General features: G+C 49.6%; 1 protein-coding gene across 1 annotated transcript in view; it reads right to left on the reverse strand.

Annotated features, from left to right (window-relative positions):
• The window catches only part of PDIA5 (protein disulfide isomerase family A member 5), a 47,146-nt gene that overhangs the window by 4,882 nt on the left and 27,190 nt on the right, over positions 1–15,074 (reverse strand). Inside the window, exons 11-15 of the mRNA XM_069982447.1 lie at positions 14,386–14,453; positions 12,534–12,697; positions 12,327–12,457; positions 9,078–9,148; positions 1,013–1,147 (exon numbers count right to left, since the gene is read on the reverse strand). Of these exons, the coding sequence (XP_069838548.1) occupies positions 1,013–1,147; positions 9,078–9,148; positions 12,327–12,457; positions 12,534–12,697; positions 14,386–14,453 (569 nt within the window). The remainder of the gene's footprint in view (positions 1–1,012; positions 1,148–9,077; positions 9,149–12,326; positions 12,458–12,533; positions 12,698–14,385; positions 14,454–15,074) is intronic.

Here is a 15,074-nt window from a genome sequence, read left to right on the forward strand (position 1 = left end):
ATATACACTGACACTCACCGAGCGCTCCCCGCCATACACACCGATACTCATTGAGCATCCCCCCTCCATACACACCGACACTCACCGAGCATCCCCCCCATACACACCGACACTCACCGAGTATCCCCCCTCCCATACACACCGGCATTCACCCCAAGCGCTTCCCCCCCCATACACACTGACAGTCACCGAGCACCCCACACACACACACACACACACACACATACATGCCGATACTCACGGAGCATCCCCCCCATACACACAGACACTCACCGAGCGCTCCCCTCCATTCACACGATACTCACTGAGCATCCCGCCCTCATACACACCGACACTTACCGAGCCTCCCCCATACACACTCACCGGGCATCCCCCTCATACACACCGACACTGACCGAGTATCCCCCCTCCCATACACACTCACCCCAAGCGCTCCCCCCCATACACACTGACAGTCACCGAGCACCCCCCATACACACTGACAGTCACTGAGAACCCCCACTATACACACTGACACTCACAGTGCGTTCCTTCCCATACACACCGACACTTACCGAGCCTCCCCCATACACACTCACACTCACCGGGCATCCCCCTCATACACACAGACACTGACCGAGTATCCCCCCTCCCATACACACCGACACTTACCGAGCCTCCCCCATACACACTCACACTCACCGGGCATCCCCCTCATACACACAGACACTGACCGAGTATCCCCCCTCCCATACACACCGACACTCACCCCAAGCGCTCCCCCCCCCCATACACACTGACAGTCACCGAGCACCCCCCATACACACTGACACTCACCAAGCGTTCCCCCCCATACACACTGACACTCACCGAGCGTTCCCCCCCATACACACTGACACTCACCGAGCGTTCCCCCCATACACACTGACACTCACCGAGCGTTCCCCCCATACACACTGACACTCACCGAGCGTTCCCCCCCCATACACACTGACACTCACCGAGCGTTCCCCCCATATACACTGACACTCACCGAGCGCTCCCCGCTGTATTTCTCTGTGAACTTTCCGTAGTTGTAGTAGCTGAAGGTGGGGAACCCCTCCACTCCCTCCTGCTTACACAGATCCTGGTTCTTCTCTTTGGTGCAGTCAACAGCAGCGTACGCAATCTGCAAAACAAAGCAGCATGTCAGCAGACCGGGTCATGTGACACTTTCCACGTAGCCAACCATGGCTGCCTCCTTATGCCGGATCCATCAGTGTTTTAGTCTCGTGTTTAATATTTGGGGTTAAATATAAAAATTATTTCCGTTTAAATAAATTTGGGGGGAAAAAATCCCTTTAAGAACTCATCCCAGGTAACAGGAGATGGCGGCTTGAACCCGGCGTAATAACCTGATCTAATGGAGATGAGAAACCACAACTGTGATCCGGCTGTTTACCGAGGGAAATGAGATCAGACGCGGCCGACGCTGCGGGGAACAATGTAACCTCCTCGATAAATACCGCCATGTTTGCCTTTAATTTTCATTTACTTGTCGTCAGACGAGGGAATCTGAAAGGTGAATTATTTCTGACTAATCTCGGAGGAGCAGAAGCGGGATCGCAGAGAACATGGCGGTAACGTCGGCAATAATAACATCTCACATTTACAACCATCAGCATGTCCTACACAACTGCTCCCATACTATATAAATAATTCTTAAAGGGGCACTCCGGCAAAAATCTTTTTCTTCTAAATTAACTGGTGTCAGAAAGTTATATTGATTTGTAATCTATATTTTATTTAAAAATCTTCAGTCTTCCAGTGCTTATTAGCTGCTGTATGTCCTGCAGGAAGTGGTGTATTCTCTCCGGTGTGACACAGTGCTCTCTGCTGCCACCTCTGTCCATGTCAGGAACTGTCCAGAGCAGGAGAGGTTTTCTATGGGGATTTGCTGCTGCTCTGGACAGTTCCTGACATGGACAGAGGTGGCAGCAGAGAGCAGTGTGTTAGACTGGAGAGAACACACCACTTCCTGCAGGACATATAGCAGCTGATAAGTACTGGAAGACTGCGGATTTTATTAGAACTAAATTTCAAATCTTTATAACTTTCTGATACTAGTTGATCTGTATTTTTTGTTGCCAGTATGCCCCTTTAACCCCTTAAGGACAGAGCCTGAAATGGCCTTAATGACAGAGACAAATTTTATGAATATGACCTGTGTCACTTTAGTCATTAATAACTTCGGGATGCTTTTACCTATCCGGCTGATTCTGAGATTGTTTTCTCGTGACATATTGTACTTTACATTTCTGGTAAATTGGAGTCGATAATCATAACAAATCTTTATGAAAAAAACCCAAATAATGTGAAAAAATGTGAAAAACTGCATTTTTCCAACTTTGAAACTTTTTTGCGTATACAGAAAGTGGTTATACCACATAAATTATATATTAAATAGCATTAGCAACATGTCTACTTTATGTTGGCGGCATTTATTAAACGATCTTTAATTTTTTTTAGACAATAGGAAGCTTAAAACATTAGCAGCAAATTTCCAAATTTTCAGTAAAATTTCAAAATCAGATATTTTTAGGGACCTGTTCAGGTTAAAAGTGTATTTGAGGGGACTGTGTGTTAGAAAGCCTCACGAAGCACCCCATTTCAGAAACTGCACCCCCCACACTCTGCAAAAGCATATCCATAAAGTGTTTTAACCCTTTAGGGGAGTCACAGAAATAAAAGCTAAGTGTGTAAGAAATTTGAAAATTTTAATTTTCTGTGCAGAGATTTTATTGTAATCCAATATTTTTCATAATTATAAACCTATTACCAGAGAAATGCACCCCAATAATTATTGCCCCGTTTCTGCAGTTTATAGAAATACCCCATATGTGGCCCTATTGCGCTATTTGACGCAACCACAAGCCTCAGATACAAAGGAGCGCCTAGTGAATTTCAACGCCTCCGTTATATTTGGTCATTTCTGACTGTACCACTTCAGGTTGGCAGAGGCTCTGGGGTGCCAAAACCTAAAAAACACCCCTAAAGGGACACCATTTAGAAAACTACACCCCTCAAGGAATGTAACAAGGGGTGCGGTGAGCATTTGGACCCCACAGGTGCTTCACAGATTTTCCGAACAATATGGTGTGAAAAAAGAAAAATTTATTTTTTACACTAAAACGTTGTTCTAGCCTTCAATTTTTCATTTTCTTAAAGGGATAAGAGGAAAAAAAAGACACAAAATGTGTAGCGCAGTTTCTCCCGAGTACGGAAATACCCCACATGTGGCGATAAAGTGCCAAGGGGGCGCAGGACGAGCCTCCAAAGGGAAGGAGCGCCAATTGGCTTTTGGAAGCTGAATTTCACTGGAAAGGATTTCAAGGGCCATGTCGCATTTACAGAGCCCTCGTGCTGCCAAGACACTGGACACCCCCCACAAGTGACCCCATTCTGGAAACTACACCCCTCAAGGAATCTAACAAGGGGCACAGTGAGCATATGGACCCCACTGGTGACGGGCACAAATGTGGAACAATGTGACGTAAAAGTAAAAAATTTCATTTTTTCACTTTCATGGCACAAATGTGCCCGTCATCAAGGGGTCCATATCCTCACTGCACCCCTTGTTAGATTCCTTGAGGGGTGCAGTTTCCAGAATGGGGTCACTTGTGGGGGGTTTCCAGTGTTTTGGCAGCACGAGGGCTCTGTAAATGCGACATGGCGTTCATCATCCATTCTAGCCAAATCCAACCTCCAAAATCCAAATGGCGCTCCTTCCCTTTGGAGGCTTGCCCTGCGCCCACATGGCGCTTTATGTCCACATGTGGGGTATTTACGGACTCGGGGGAAATTGCTCTACACATATTGTGTGTTTTTTTCTCTTTTAACCCCTTGTGAAAATGATAAATTCAAGGCTAAACCAACATTATAGTGTAAAAAATGTAATATTTCATTTTCACGCCACATTGTTCCACATTTGTGCCCGTCACCAGTGGGGTCCATATGCTCACTACACCCCTTGTTACATTCCTTGAGGGGTGTAGTTTCCATAATGGGGTCACTTGTGGGGGGGTTCAACTGTCTTGGCAACACAGAGGCCTTTTGAATGCAACATGGCCCCTTAAAATCCATTCCATCCAAATCCAGCCTTCAAAAACGAAATGGCGCTCCTTCCCTTCGGAGGCTTACCCTGCGCCCACATGGCGCTTTATGTCCACATGTGGGGTATTTCCGTACTCAGGGGAAATTGCTCTACACATTTAGTGTTTTTTTTTATCTTTTAGCCCCTTGTGAAAATGAAAAAATCATGACAAGATTAATGATTTAGAGTAAAAATTTTACAAAAATTACACTAAATGTTGGTCTAGCCTTGATTTTTTCCATTTCCACAAGGGGTTAAAAAAGAAAATTAACACAAAACGTGTAGGTAGTGTCCCCTGAGTACGAAAATACCCCACATGTGGACATAATGTGCCATATGGGCACAGGGCAAGCCACCAAAGGGACAGAGCGCCATTTAGAGGCTGGAATGGAGGATGGAGGCCATGTCGCAATTACAAAGCTCCTGTGCTGCCAGGTCAGTAGAAACCCCCGACAAGTGACCCCATTCTGGAAACTACACCCCATAAGGAATCTAACAAGGGGTGCAGTGAGGATATGGACCCCACTGGTGACGGGCACTTACGTAGAACATGTGCCGAGAAAATAAAAAATACCATTTTTTTCATTTTCACGTCCCAAATGTGGCCGTCACTTGGGGGCCATATCCCCACTGCCCCCCTTGTTAGATTCCTTATCGGGTGTAGTTTCCAGAATGGGGTCACTTGTGGGGGGTTTCTACTGTCCTGGCCGCACAGAGGCTTTGTAATTGCATCATGGCATCCTCTAATGGGAATGGCGGCCATACCTATTTAGCTGGGAAAAAGGGACAATTCTAATTTATTTGGGGGTATTAGACCAATTATTAGTTTATAAGGTTGTAAATGACAGGTGTCCATCAAATTCAACCTGTGTTGATCCAGAGGAAGGCAAAAAACCCTTGTGAGGCAGACGACAGTAGCCTCATCAATGGGAAAAATTCCTTCCCGAATCCATAATGGCGATCAGAATAATCCCCGGATCAACGTGACCCCTGAAATAGGAATAAGGGACAGAATTTAGATAATGTAGAACCCCAATGACGTGTGGTGCGCCTTGAAGCGATCTAGTATGCAGAGGCCGGGGTGATCAGGACAGGTGGCACACTGGAAATGGTGTCCTTCCTGATCCCCCTGTTACCCCACACTCTGCACTTCTTCTGGGGTCTCCTGTTCTCCAGTGTGGGGGACGTCACCTGGAAAATGTTGTCCTGGTGCGATACGGGGTCCCTCATATCCAGAAGCGCTGGGTCCGCTCCATGGCTGCTAAATATTAGGGCGCTATTACTACTTCTGATATGTTTGGATCGTGCCGCAAGCTACAGTAGCTCGGGCAGCGAGGGACTGGAAGAGGGGGTGCTGGTATAAAAGTTATCCCCGTACGGGTGGTAACCTTTATCCAGCAGTGGGAAGATCAGTTCCCGGACGATCTTCCCACTTGTTCCGAGGATGGGAGGGGGGGGGGGGGGGGCATCTGGGGCTGGATTCGGGTGTTCCTTCCTACATACACTCTAAGGGTACGTGCACACTGCGGAATCGCGACAGATAACCCTTCGTGCATTCCGCAGTTGGCACCCGCCGGCGGACTGATGCAGGCGCACGTCTCCGTCCGTGTCATAGACTCCATTCTATGCACGGGCGGATTCCGCTCTCCGTCCAACGTGTTCATTCTTTGGATGGACGACGGAATCCGCCCGTGCATAACATGGAGTCTATGACACGGGTGGAGACATGCGCCTCCATCAGTCCGCCGGCGGGTGCCAGCTGCGGAATGCACGTACCCTAAATCTGTAAGTGTACCCAGAGGTACTCTCACAGAGTTTGTAGAATTTCACACCATACCGTCATCTCTTATTGGGACGGTACTGGCGGAAAAGACGTGTCTGGGGGGCAGCGTACGCTATGCTACCCCCAGACACGTCACTGGATGATGAGGATGAATGGAGGAAAGAACGATCCCCCCCATTCATCCTCACTGGCTGTTTCGGTGTCGGAGGCAATAATAACGTATCCCTCTGACACCGAAAACACCCTGGGGGCCATCTTTATATGGGGACTAGTATATGGGGTATGTAGTGGTGTAGTGTCAAACTTTATTCAATGTAGTGTGGTGTAATGTAGTGTTTTTTACGTGTTTTTTTTTACAGTAAGTATAAAAAAAATCTACGGCAACAAAGGCGTTGCTGATAAATGCCGCACTTATGTGCGGCACTTATAAGCAGACCGTGGCAGTAGAATATAGAAAAAAAACACCCTACGCCAAAAAGGAGGAGTTGCTGATTAGCAGCGCACTTTCGTGCGATGCTAATCAACACTCAGCGGCGATAGGGTGCGGAAAATAGAAAAAAAAAAATTGGGGAAAAAAAAAAACCACTTTTTCTATATTCTGAATATCCCTGTAGCTGCTGATAAGTGTATTACACATATCAGCCGCTAGGGGGCAGCAGAGCGCAAAATCCAGAAAATGACGAGGCTGGAGCCGAAAATAGCCGAAAGAAGACGACGAGGACCGCCGGAAAGACCCGAAGACCGAACGGAATGACGGAGGACGCCGCGAACCCGGAAGCCGCCGATCAGGAGCCCGGGACAGGTGAGTAATGTACAAATACCTGCTCTGGACCCCTCGGCTACCTAGCTGAGGGGTCCAGGGCAGGTATTTACTATTTTGTGGGACTCTGATCGCCGTGCCACCGGCCCGATCGCCGTGAACGGCCGGCCGGCCGTTCACGGCGATCGGGCCGGTGGCACGGCGATCAACATTACTTTTAACAGTAATGGCGGTCGGTGCCGTCCTCGGACAGCACCGACCGCCATTTTTTTCCGGGTCATCGGGTCACCCATGACCCGGAAAGGTTCCGATCGCCGCTATTGGCTGATCTGAATTGATCAGCCTATAGCAGCGATCGTAAGCACGGTGGGTGTTAACCACCCCCCGTGCCGTGAAGCTGAGATGGCCTGCTATGATTTATAGCAGGCCATCTTCCCCGACCGCTGTGTGTGAACACGCAGCGATCGGGGAAACATCGGGCGTAAATTTACGCCCTGATGCGCTAAGTACCAGGGCGCCAGGGCGTAAGTTTACGCCCGATGTCGTTAAGGGGTTAAAGCAAATGTACCACTAGTATATGGCTTTTTTGTTTTTAACAGGAATAGACCAGTGTCGCAGTCCTTTTTTGAACCGCGGCTCAGTCCCCATATAAGGTACCGGTCTATTCCTGAGAACCCTCCAGGGCTTCATGCCGGACCGGTGCTCGAAAATAGACCGCGGCATTGGTCTATTCGTGTAAAAAAAAAAAAGCCATTATACTAGTCGCACATTCGCTTTAAGTCTTGTTTTACAAAGAAGTCCAAGAAATAGGCCAAGTGTAAGTAGCGCTGTTGTGGTATATATTGGCATACTGCCGACATTGGCCAAGAAAGAGACATGAATGAGGTATTCTGCTTCAGTCCATTCACTGTCCACAAGCAGAGATCTTAAAGGGGTTATCCCCCCAGTTCTCAGCTTCTGCTTTCTGCTGAAGTCACAATAATCTGTGTGTGATCTTCTCTCTTTGTCTCCCCCTACTCCCCCTCCCTTCTGAGACGACTGATGTAAACGAGTCCCTGGCAGGATGTATCTGCATGAGTTCATCAGCAACTTAAAGCGACTCTGTACCCACAATCTACCCCCCCCCCCCCCCCCCCAAACCACTTGTACCTGCGGATAGCTGCTTTTAATCCAAGATCTGTCCTGGGGTCCGTTCGGCAGGTGATGCAGTTATTGTCATAAAAAAATTAATTTTAAAATTGCAGCCCTGTGCCAAACAGGAGTATCTGTGCCCTAACTTTGCACCACCCCTCCGTCCTTCCACCCCACCCTCTTCATCATTAGGAATGCCATTGGAACATTTACTTCTGTTTAAACATTGCACAGATTTCTTAATGATCCAGCCCATGTGCCGGGCTGACACAGGTGGGGAATAGGAGACAATCTGCCTGGAGCATTCCTAATGATGAGGAGGGACGGAGGGGTGGTGCAAAGTTAGGGCATAGATACTCCCGTTGGGCACGAAGCTGCAATTTGAAAAGTAATGTTTTATGACAATAACCACATCACTTGCAGAACGGACCCCAGGACAGATCTTGGATTAAAAGCAGCTATCCGAAGGTACAAGTGGTTTGGGGGGGGGGGGGGGGGGGTAAGATTGTGGGTACAGTCGCTTTAACCTCAACTTGACCAGCATTACAAAGAAGCTACAATGTTGCAGATCCAGCCAGCCAGGGACTTGTTTACATCAGCCGTCTAAGAAGGGAGGGGGAAGGTGGGGGAGACAGAGAGGAGAAAAAAGCTCACACACAGATTTTTGTGTCTTAAAGGGGTGCTCCAGCGTGGGGGCACATTTTTGGGGGGACCGGGGAGGAGGTGGCTGAAATGAAGACGTCCACTTACCTCCCTGGTTCCAGCGACGCGATGTCTCAGGGCCACTCAGCCACTCAGTGAAGGAGGCGGGATCCGAGAAGACTTCAAACGGATCCCGCCTCCTTCACTGAGTGGCTGAGCGGCCCTGAGACGTAGCGTCCCGTGATGCGGGACCCGCCGCTGGATTCGGGGAGGTAAGTGGACGTCTTTATTTCAGCCACCTCCTCCCCGGTCCCCCCCAAAAAAGTGCCCCCACGCTGGAGCACCCCTTTGAGCAGAAAGCAGCAGCTGAGAACTGGGGCAAGGAGACTGAATAGATAATAACAAGTATGGAAGGAATTTTTAGTCTCACCATAGGCAGCAACATATCAAAAGTTATGTGTGAGCGGAATACTCCTTTAATAAGGGGAGTTACTATGGGTGTGATCATACAGTCAGGGGCTGCGGACTGGGTATAAAACTCTTGTACCCCCTGACTACATTTGGTATTTTGCTGCTTTACGCCAGTGAGTAGCCTGCGACCTATGACAGGATCCCATCTTCCCCCCCCCCCACCCCCCACCCACTCTCACCTTCCGATCTTCCCTGAATTCTTCTGCTGCCGTCGTAAAATCCGGAATAGTGTTTTTGCAGTGGGGACACCCTGAAAGTGAAGCAGAGAGTTAGACTGCGTACATACAGTATACAGGAGTATACAGAGGCCACCTTACTTATAGCCTGCATTGTAGAGCATGGCGGCTGTATAAGCACGCCCACCGATGGGTGCAAAGCCTGTGTTTACATCAGTAATGGGACAGTGTCCGGTTCTCCCGATGCGTCCTCCCTCCCTCCCTCCCTCCATCGCCAATCGTCAGATTTCCACCATTGATCCTGATCGCTTCAGACAGCGAATGATAAAACTAGTTGTCCCGTCCGCTTTGTGTGGAGGGACCAAAAACATCCGGACGTTTCCAGGACAGGGAGAGGTCAGACCCCGGGCCGGGCCGCTCCGCCAGACGCCGTACGTGAGGCATCGCGACAAATTAGGAGCTGCCACAATGAATCGCCAGCGCCGCGGCTTTCATGTCACAAGCAATTAAGTGTAATTACGCTGCGGAAAATGGACGAGGCGAGCGCTAATTGAAGAGATAGCGGAGAACAAAGGAGAATGCGAGGCACACAGAGTCGTGAAGGAAGAGGCAATGTTTATTAGAAGAGGAGCGGGGGGGGGACGCGGGGTTAATAAGCGTCTGTGTGCATGAAAGAGACAAGAAGGACGTCAATTACAGAGGAAGAGATAAATATTCCCGAGCACAGTGCCCCCCACCACTATACACATGTACTGCTGCTCTAGACAGTTCCTGACATGGATAGAGGTGGCAGCAGAGAACACTGTGTCAGAGTGGAGAGAATACACCACTTTCTGCAGGACATACAGCAGCGGATAAGTACTGGAAGACTGAACATTTTTTATATAGTAAATTACAAATCTATGTAATTTTCTGGTACCAGTTGATTTGAAAGCTCAACCCCCCACCCACACGGAGTACCCCTTTAAGGCTGCACTTACAATCCCATGGTAGAGGTGTCAAACTCAATGCCCTCCAGCTGTTGCAAAACTACAATCCCCATCATGCCTGGAGAGATAAAGCTTTGTCTGTCCACGCATGATGGGAATTGTAGTTCTGCAACAGCTGGTGAGCGGTGAGACTGACACCTGCTCCATAGAGGACACTGCACAGCGCGGGGTTAACACTGCTGCGGAGTCAGAACAGCGTAATTACAAATCACCTCAGAATTGGTCACAAAAAGCGCGGTGTGATTGTGAATGCGTGGCGGAGCAGCGGCAGAGGAGGCGGCAGAGCTGCACCCTCGTCTCCGCTTTGCTCGGGGTAGATAATCTCCTTATGTGAAGCCTCCGGCGGATAGGAACGGCCACGGATTCTGTTTATTCAGCTTCTATTATCAGAACAAATGTAAATCCACTAAAGAAATAAAACAAACCCGACATGATACGGGAGACGTGAAACACTGTAATACTGGCGAATCTGCTGCGCCACGGCGATTACAGGATCGGGACGGCGGATAACATGGAGGGGGGGGGGACGACTTCAGTATCACCGGCAGCCAGGACTGAGCTCTCTGGATGCTTCTCTCTGGAAAGGGGTATTCCACTCAAACATAACTTTTCATATGTTGCTGCCCATGGTGAGACTAACAATTCCTTCCATACTTATTATGTTTTCAGTCTCCTTCCCCCAGTTCTCAGCTGCTGCTTTCTGCTGAAGACACAAGAATATGTGTGGGAGCTTTTCTCTCTGTCTCCCCCTCCTCCCTGAGACAGCTGATGTAAACAAGTCCCTGGCTAGCTTTATCTGCAACATTGTAGTTTCCTTGTAATGCTAGGAGGGATAATCACAGTGAGTACATCAGTAACTTGATCTCATATTAATCCTCCCAGCATTAAATAGAAGCTACAATGTTGCAGATACAGCCAGTCTGGGACCTGTTTGCATCAGCCGTCTCAGAAGGGAGGGGGGGGGGGGGGGAGACAGAGAAAAGCTCACACAGATTATTTTGTCTTCAGCAGAAAGCAGCATCTGAGAAGTGGGGGAAGGAGACTGAATACATAATAAGTATGGAATGAATTGTTATTCTCACCATAGGCAGCAACATATCAAAAGTTATGTTTGAGTGGAATACCCCTTTAAGCTTTTTATATATTATGTCCCCCCCCACACACACACACACTTCCTCAGACGCCGTCCTGATGCCATCGCACCACCACTAGAGACTCCTAACAGGTCACCATAATATACCAGAACTTAGCTGGAGTGTTGGATACATAGGACTGCGCCGGCCTGTTAACCTTACACAACCTTTGCTGGATCTGACACTTTGCTCAGATTTACCTCTCAGCCACTTCCATTAGTCGGAGTAAATACAAGGTGACATCTCCCTGACACATCAGGACGGAATACAGCTCTATAAATCACCGCTTTACTGGAGGAGTCTGCAGAAGGGATCATAAACTTTAATGGGATGGCGGCGGGTCAGGGATGAGATCAGAGACTACAGTGCGGGTAATAGACCTGCGGGGGTCAAGTCCTCCACCTCAGCGGCCGGACCACCCGGTCAGCACACATAATGATGGTCACTGAGTGACACAGCTTACATTAGGATACTTACAGCTGAGGGTTTGTTACAGTTGTATCCTATACGGAACTGCTGCGCACCCTGTGCTGTGGAGCGAGGGGTCAGGGAGGGAGGGAAACAATGAACGGCTAGATTGAATTGTAGCAAGCACAGATCTTAGGGACTGGAAATCTTCAAAGATTACAATGAGCAAGCATGGCTGATAACAGAGCAGCGGCAGCGGACGACGACGACAGAGAGCAGCGGCGGACAACGACGACAGAGAGCAGCGGCGGACAACGACGACAGAGAGCAGCGGCGGACAACGACGACAGAGAGCAGCGGCGGACAACGACGACAGAGAGCAGCGGCGGACAACGACGACAGAGAGCAGCGGCGGACAACGACGACAGAGAGCAGCGGCGGACAACGACGACAGAGAGCAGCGGCGGACAACGACGACAGAGAGCAGCGGCGGACAACGACGACAGAGAGCAGCGGCGGACAACGACGACAGAGAGCAGCGGCGGACAACGACGACAGAGAGCAGCGGCGGACAACGACGACAGAGAGCAGCGGCGGACAACGACGACAGAAAGCAGCGGCGGACAACGACGACAGAGAGCAGCGGCCTCCCTGCAGCTGAATGAGGTCTCTACACAGTAGACACGGACTCATTTACGGAAGATAAGAGTGCAGGTTCTTACAGGGAGCGTAGAACATGACCAGGGCGTGCTTCTTCTTCTTCAGGGATTCTCGGAAGTCGTCCCCCAGGAGGTGGAGAACGCTGGACGGCTTGTCTTCCCATGATGGTTCTGGAGGCGGGGGGGCCTCGGGGCTGCAACAAACACAACTCTGCATCAGCATCAGGTGACACTACACACAGCGCACAGTGACCGGACTCATCCACCTACTTGTGCATGAACTCCAGGATCTTCTGCTCGGTGCGCAGGTGCGGCACTGTGTACTTCTCCTCTCCATCCGCAAAATACTTCAGGGTGGGGAACCCCGATACATGGAAGCGCTCCGCCAGAGATCTGTGCACTGTGGCGTCCACTGCGGCTAACACACCGGCGTCCTGAAAGAGCCAAGAGGACGGGTCAGCGGGGGCTGCAGATAACTACAGGGGCGGCTGCAGCACAGAGGGACGACCACCATAAACTGGGGGCACAAGGCGGATAAACTACTACACACTACACTCTACAACAGCATCCTATACTACTATATGGTACAGGGCAGCGACACGCAGACACTCGGGGTACAGGATAATGACACACTGACACTTGGGGTACAGGATAATGACACTCGGGGTGCAGGATAGTGACACAGACACTCAGGGTGCAGGATAGTGCCACTTGGGGTGCAGGGCAGCAGCACTTGGGGTACAGGATAGTGACATACAGACACTCGGGGTGCAGGGCAGCGACACTTGGGGTGCAGGATAGTGACAATTGGGGGTGCAGGATAATGACACGCTGACACTTGGGGTACAGGTTAGTGACACTTGGGGTACAGGTTAGTGACACTTGGGGTACAGGTTAGTGACACTTGGGGTACAGGATTGTGATACTCCGGGTACAAGTTAGTGACACGCTGACACTTGGGGTACAGGATAATAACACCAGGGGTACAGGATAATAACACTTGGGGTACAGGATAGTGACATGCTGATACTTAGGGTCTTTACATACTCTGTAGATGAGATAACTAATCCCCAGGTAGTATTCCGTGACCCCCTCCCCCCCCAGCGGCTGCACTGAGTGATCAGATCGCTGTGCTGTTCACAGACCTTATAAATGATTACAGCCAGTGATTAGAATATAAGTGATTAATGCGGAGCACTTCTGCCGCCAGAGTGACCGCCGTTCTCCCCCCGCGCCGCACTCACACTCCTCGTCTCCTGTTTTCTCTAAATATGACAAATTTAATTAATCCTAATGGTAAACACTTCTAATAAAGCCGACTCTCAGCCGCCGCCGCACCGTAATGTTCTCCGGCGTGGAGATTTGGCAAAGTGAGTGAATAAGCAATCACCCTGCGCTCAGCTCCAACTCCTCCAGGATCTCAGCAAGACGGCAGCGGCTCATTCACATTAGTCGGGAGCATTAGGAATCTATCAGTAAAACAACCCATAAATTATAACATCTACAGCGCAATAAATATCAGCAAGTATTTAAGCTATTACAGAGCGAGACCAACGTACGGGGGTGAGAACACCGCAACAAGAGATAACCGGGACACCCAACACACTCACAGTAACGGATCATCATATTACCTCCATATATACCCCAGAGCTGCACTCACTATTCTGCTGGTGGGGTCACTGTGTACATACATTACATTACTGATCCTGAGTTACATCCTGTATTATACTCCGGAGCTGCACTCTCTATTCTGCTGGTGGGGTCACTGTGTACATACATTACATTACTGATCCTGTACTGAGTTACATCCTATATTATACTCCAGAGCTGCACTCACTATTCTGCTGGTGAGGTCACTGTGTACATACATTACTGATCCTGAGTTACACCCTGTATTATACCCCAGAGCTGCTCTCACTATTCTGCTGGTGAGGTCACTGTGTACATACATTACATTACTGATCCTGAGTTACATCCTGTATTATACTCCAGAGCTGCACTCACTATTCTGCTGGTGGGGTCACTGTGTACATACATTACATCACTGATCCTGAGTTACATCCTGTATTATACTCCAGAGCTGCACTCACTATTCTGCTCATATTTGCACACAGTTCCTTACACTTTCCTCGCGCAGGACCTCGGCCGCCTTTTCGTAGTCCGGCTTCATCTTCTTGCAGTGTCCGCACCCTGTAGGAAACAATCAGAAAACACAGTGATCACCACCATCATGTTCGTAGGCCTCTGTGCCTAATAACAAAGTATCTGAAGTGACCACACGTCTTGCAGTCGGGTCCTATTAAGCCTTTTCCTTGCTCTACCTGCCCCTGGGAAAGCTGGGTGACAACCAATATGGCCGCCATTTCAGTGGTGACAATCCGCTGTTACACTGTGACGCAGCCTCCAGCACTGCAGCAGAATTCAGCAGATGCGATTTTTTGCTTAGATTCCCTTTGGGTTCATGTAGGGGAGAGGTCGGAAGTAGGAGGAGCGGGATACAGCGGCACAGTCAGGGGGTGGAGATGGTCTGACAATGTGATTATAGCCATCAGCGCTGAGGGTTTGTGACAGTCTCATGTAGGTCACGACCCCCGGCTGTGACAACGCTTCATCTTACCAGAAACCTCTCATCACAGAGCAGCCGGGAGGGCGCCGGGACCAGGCGGACACCTCCAAAACAGCCATAACTAGCGCCATCCAGCAGGACACGGAGCAGCATTGTATTCCATTATACAAAGAATGTCTGCTGTGGAGAGCTTAATGAAGCCGCCTCCAGAGAGAGACATCAGCCGCAGCGCACGCCGAGGTAAA

The sequence above is a fragment of the Dendropsophus ebraccatus genome, chromosome 9 (genome assembly GCF_027789765.1).
Source record: "Dendropsophus ebraccatus isolate aDenEbr1 chromosome 9, aDenEbr1.pat, whole genome shotgun sequence".
Classification (NCBI taxonomy): Eukaryota; Metazoa; Chordata; class Amphibia; order Anura; family Hylidae; genus Dendropsophus; species Dendropsophus ebraccatus.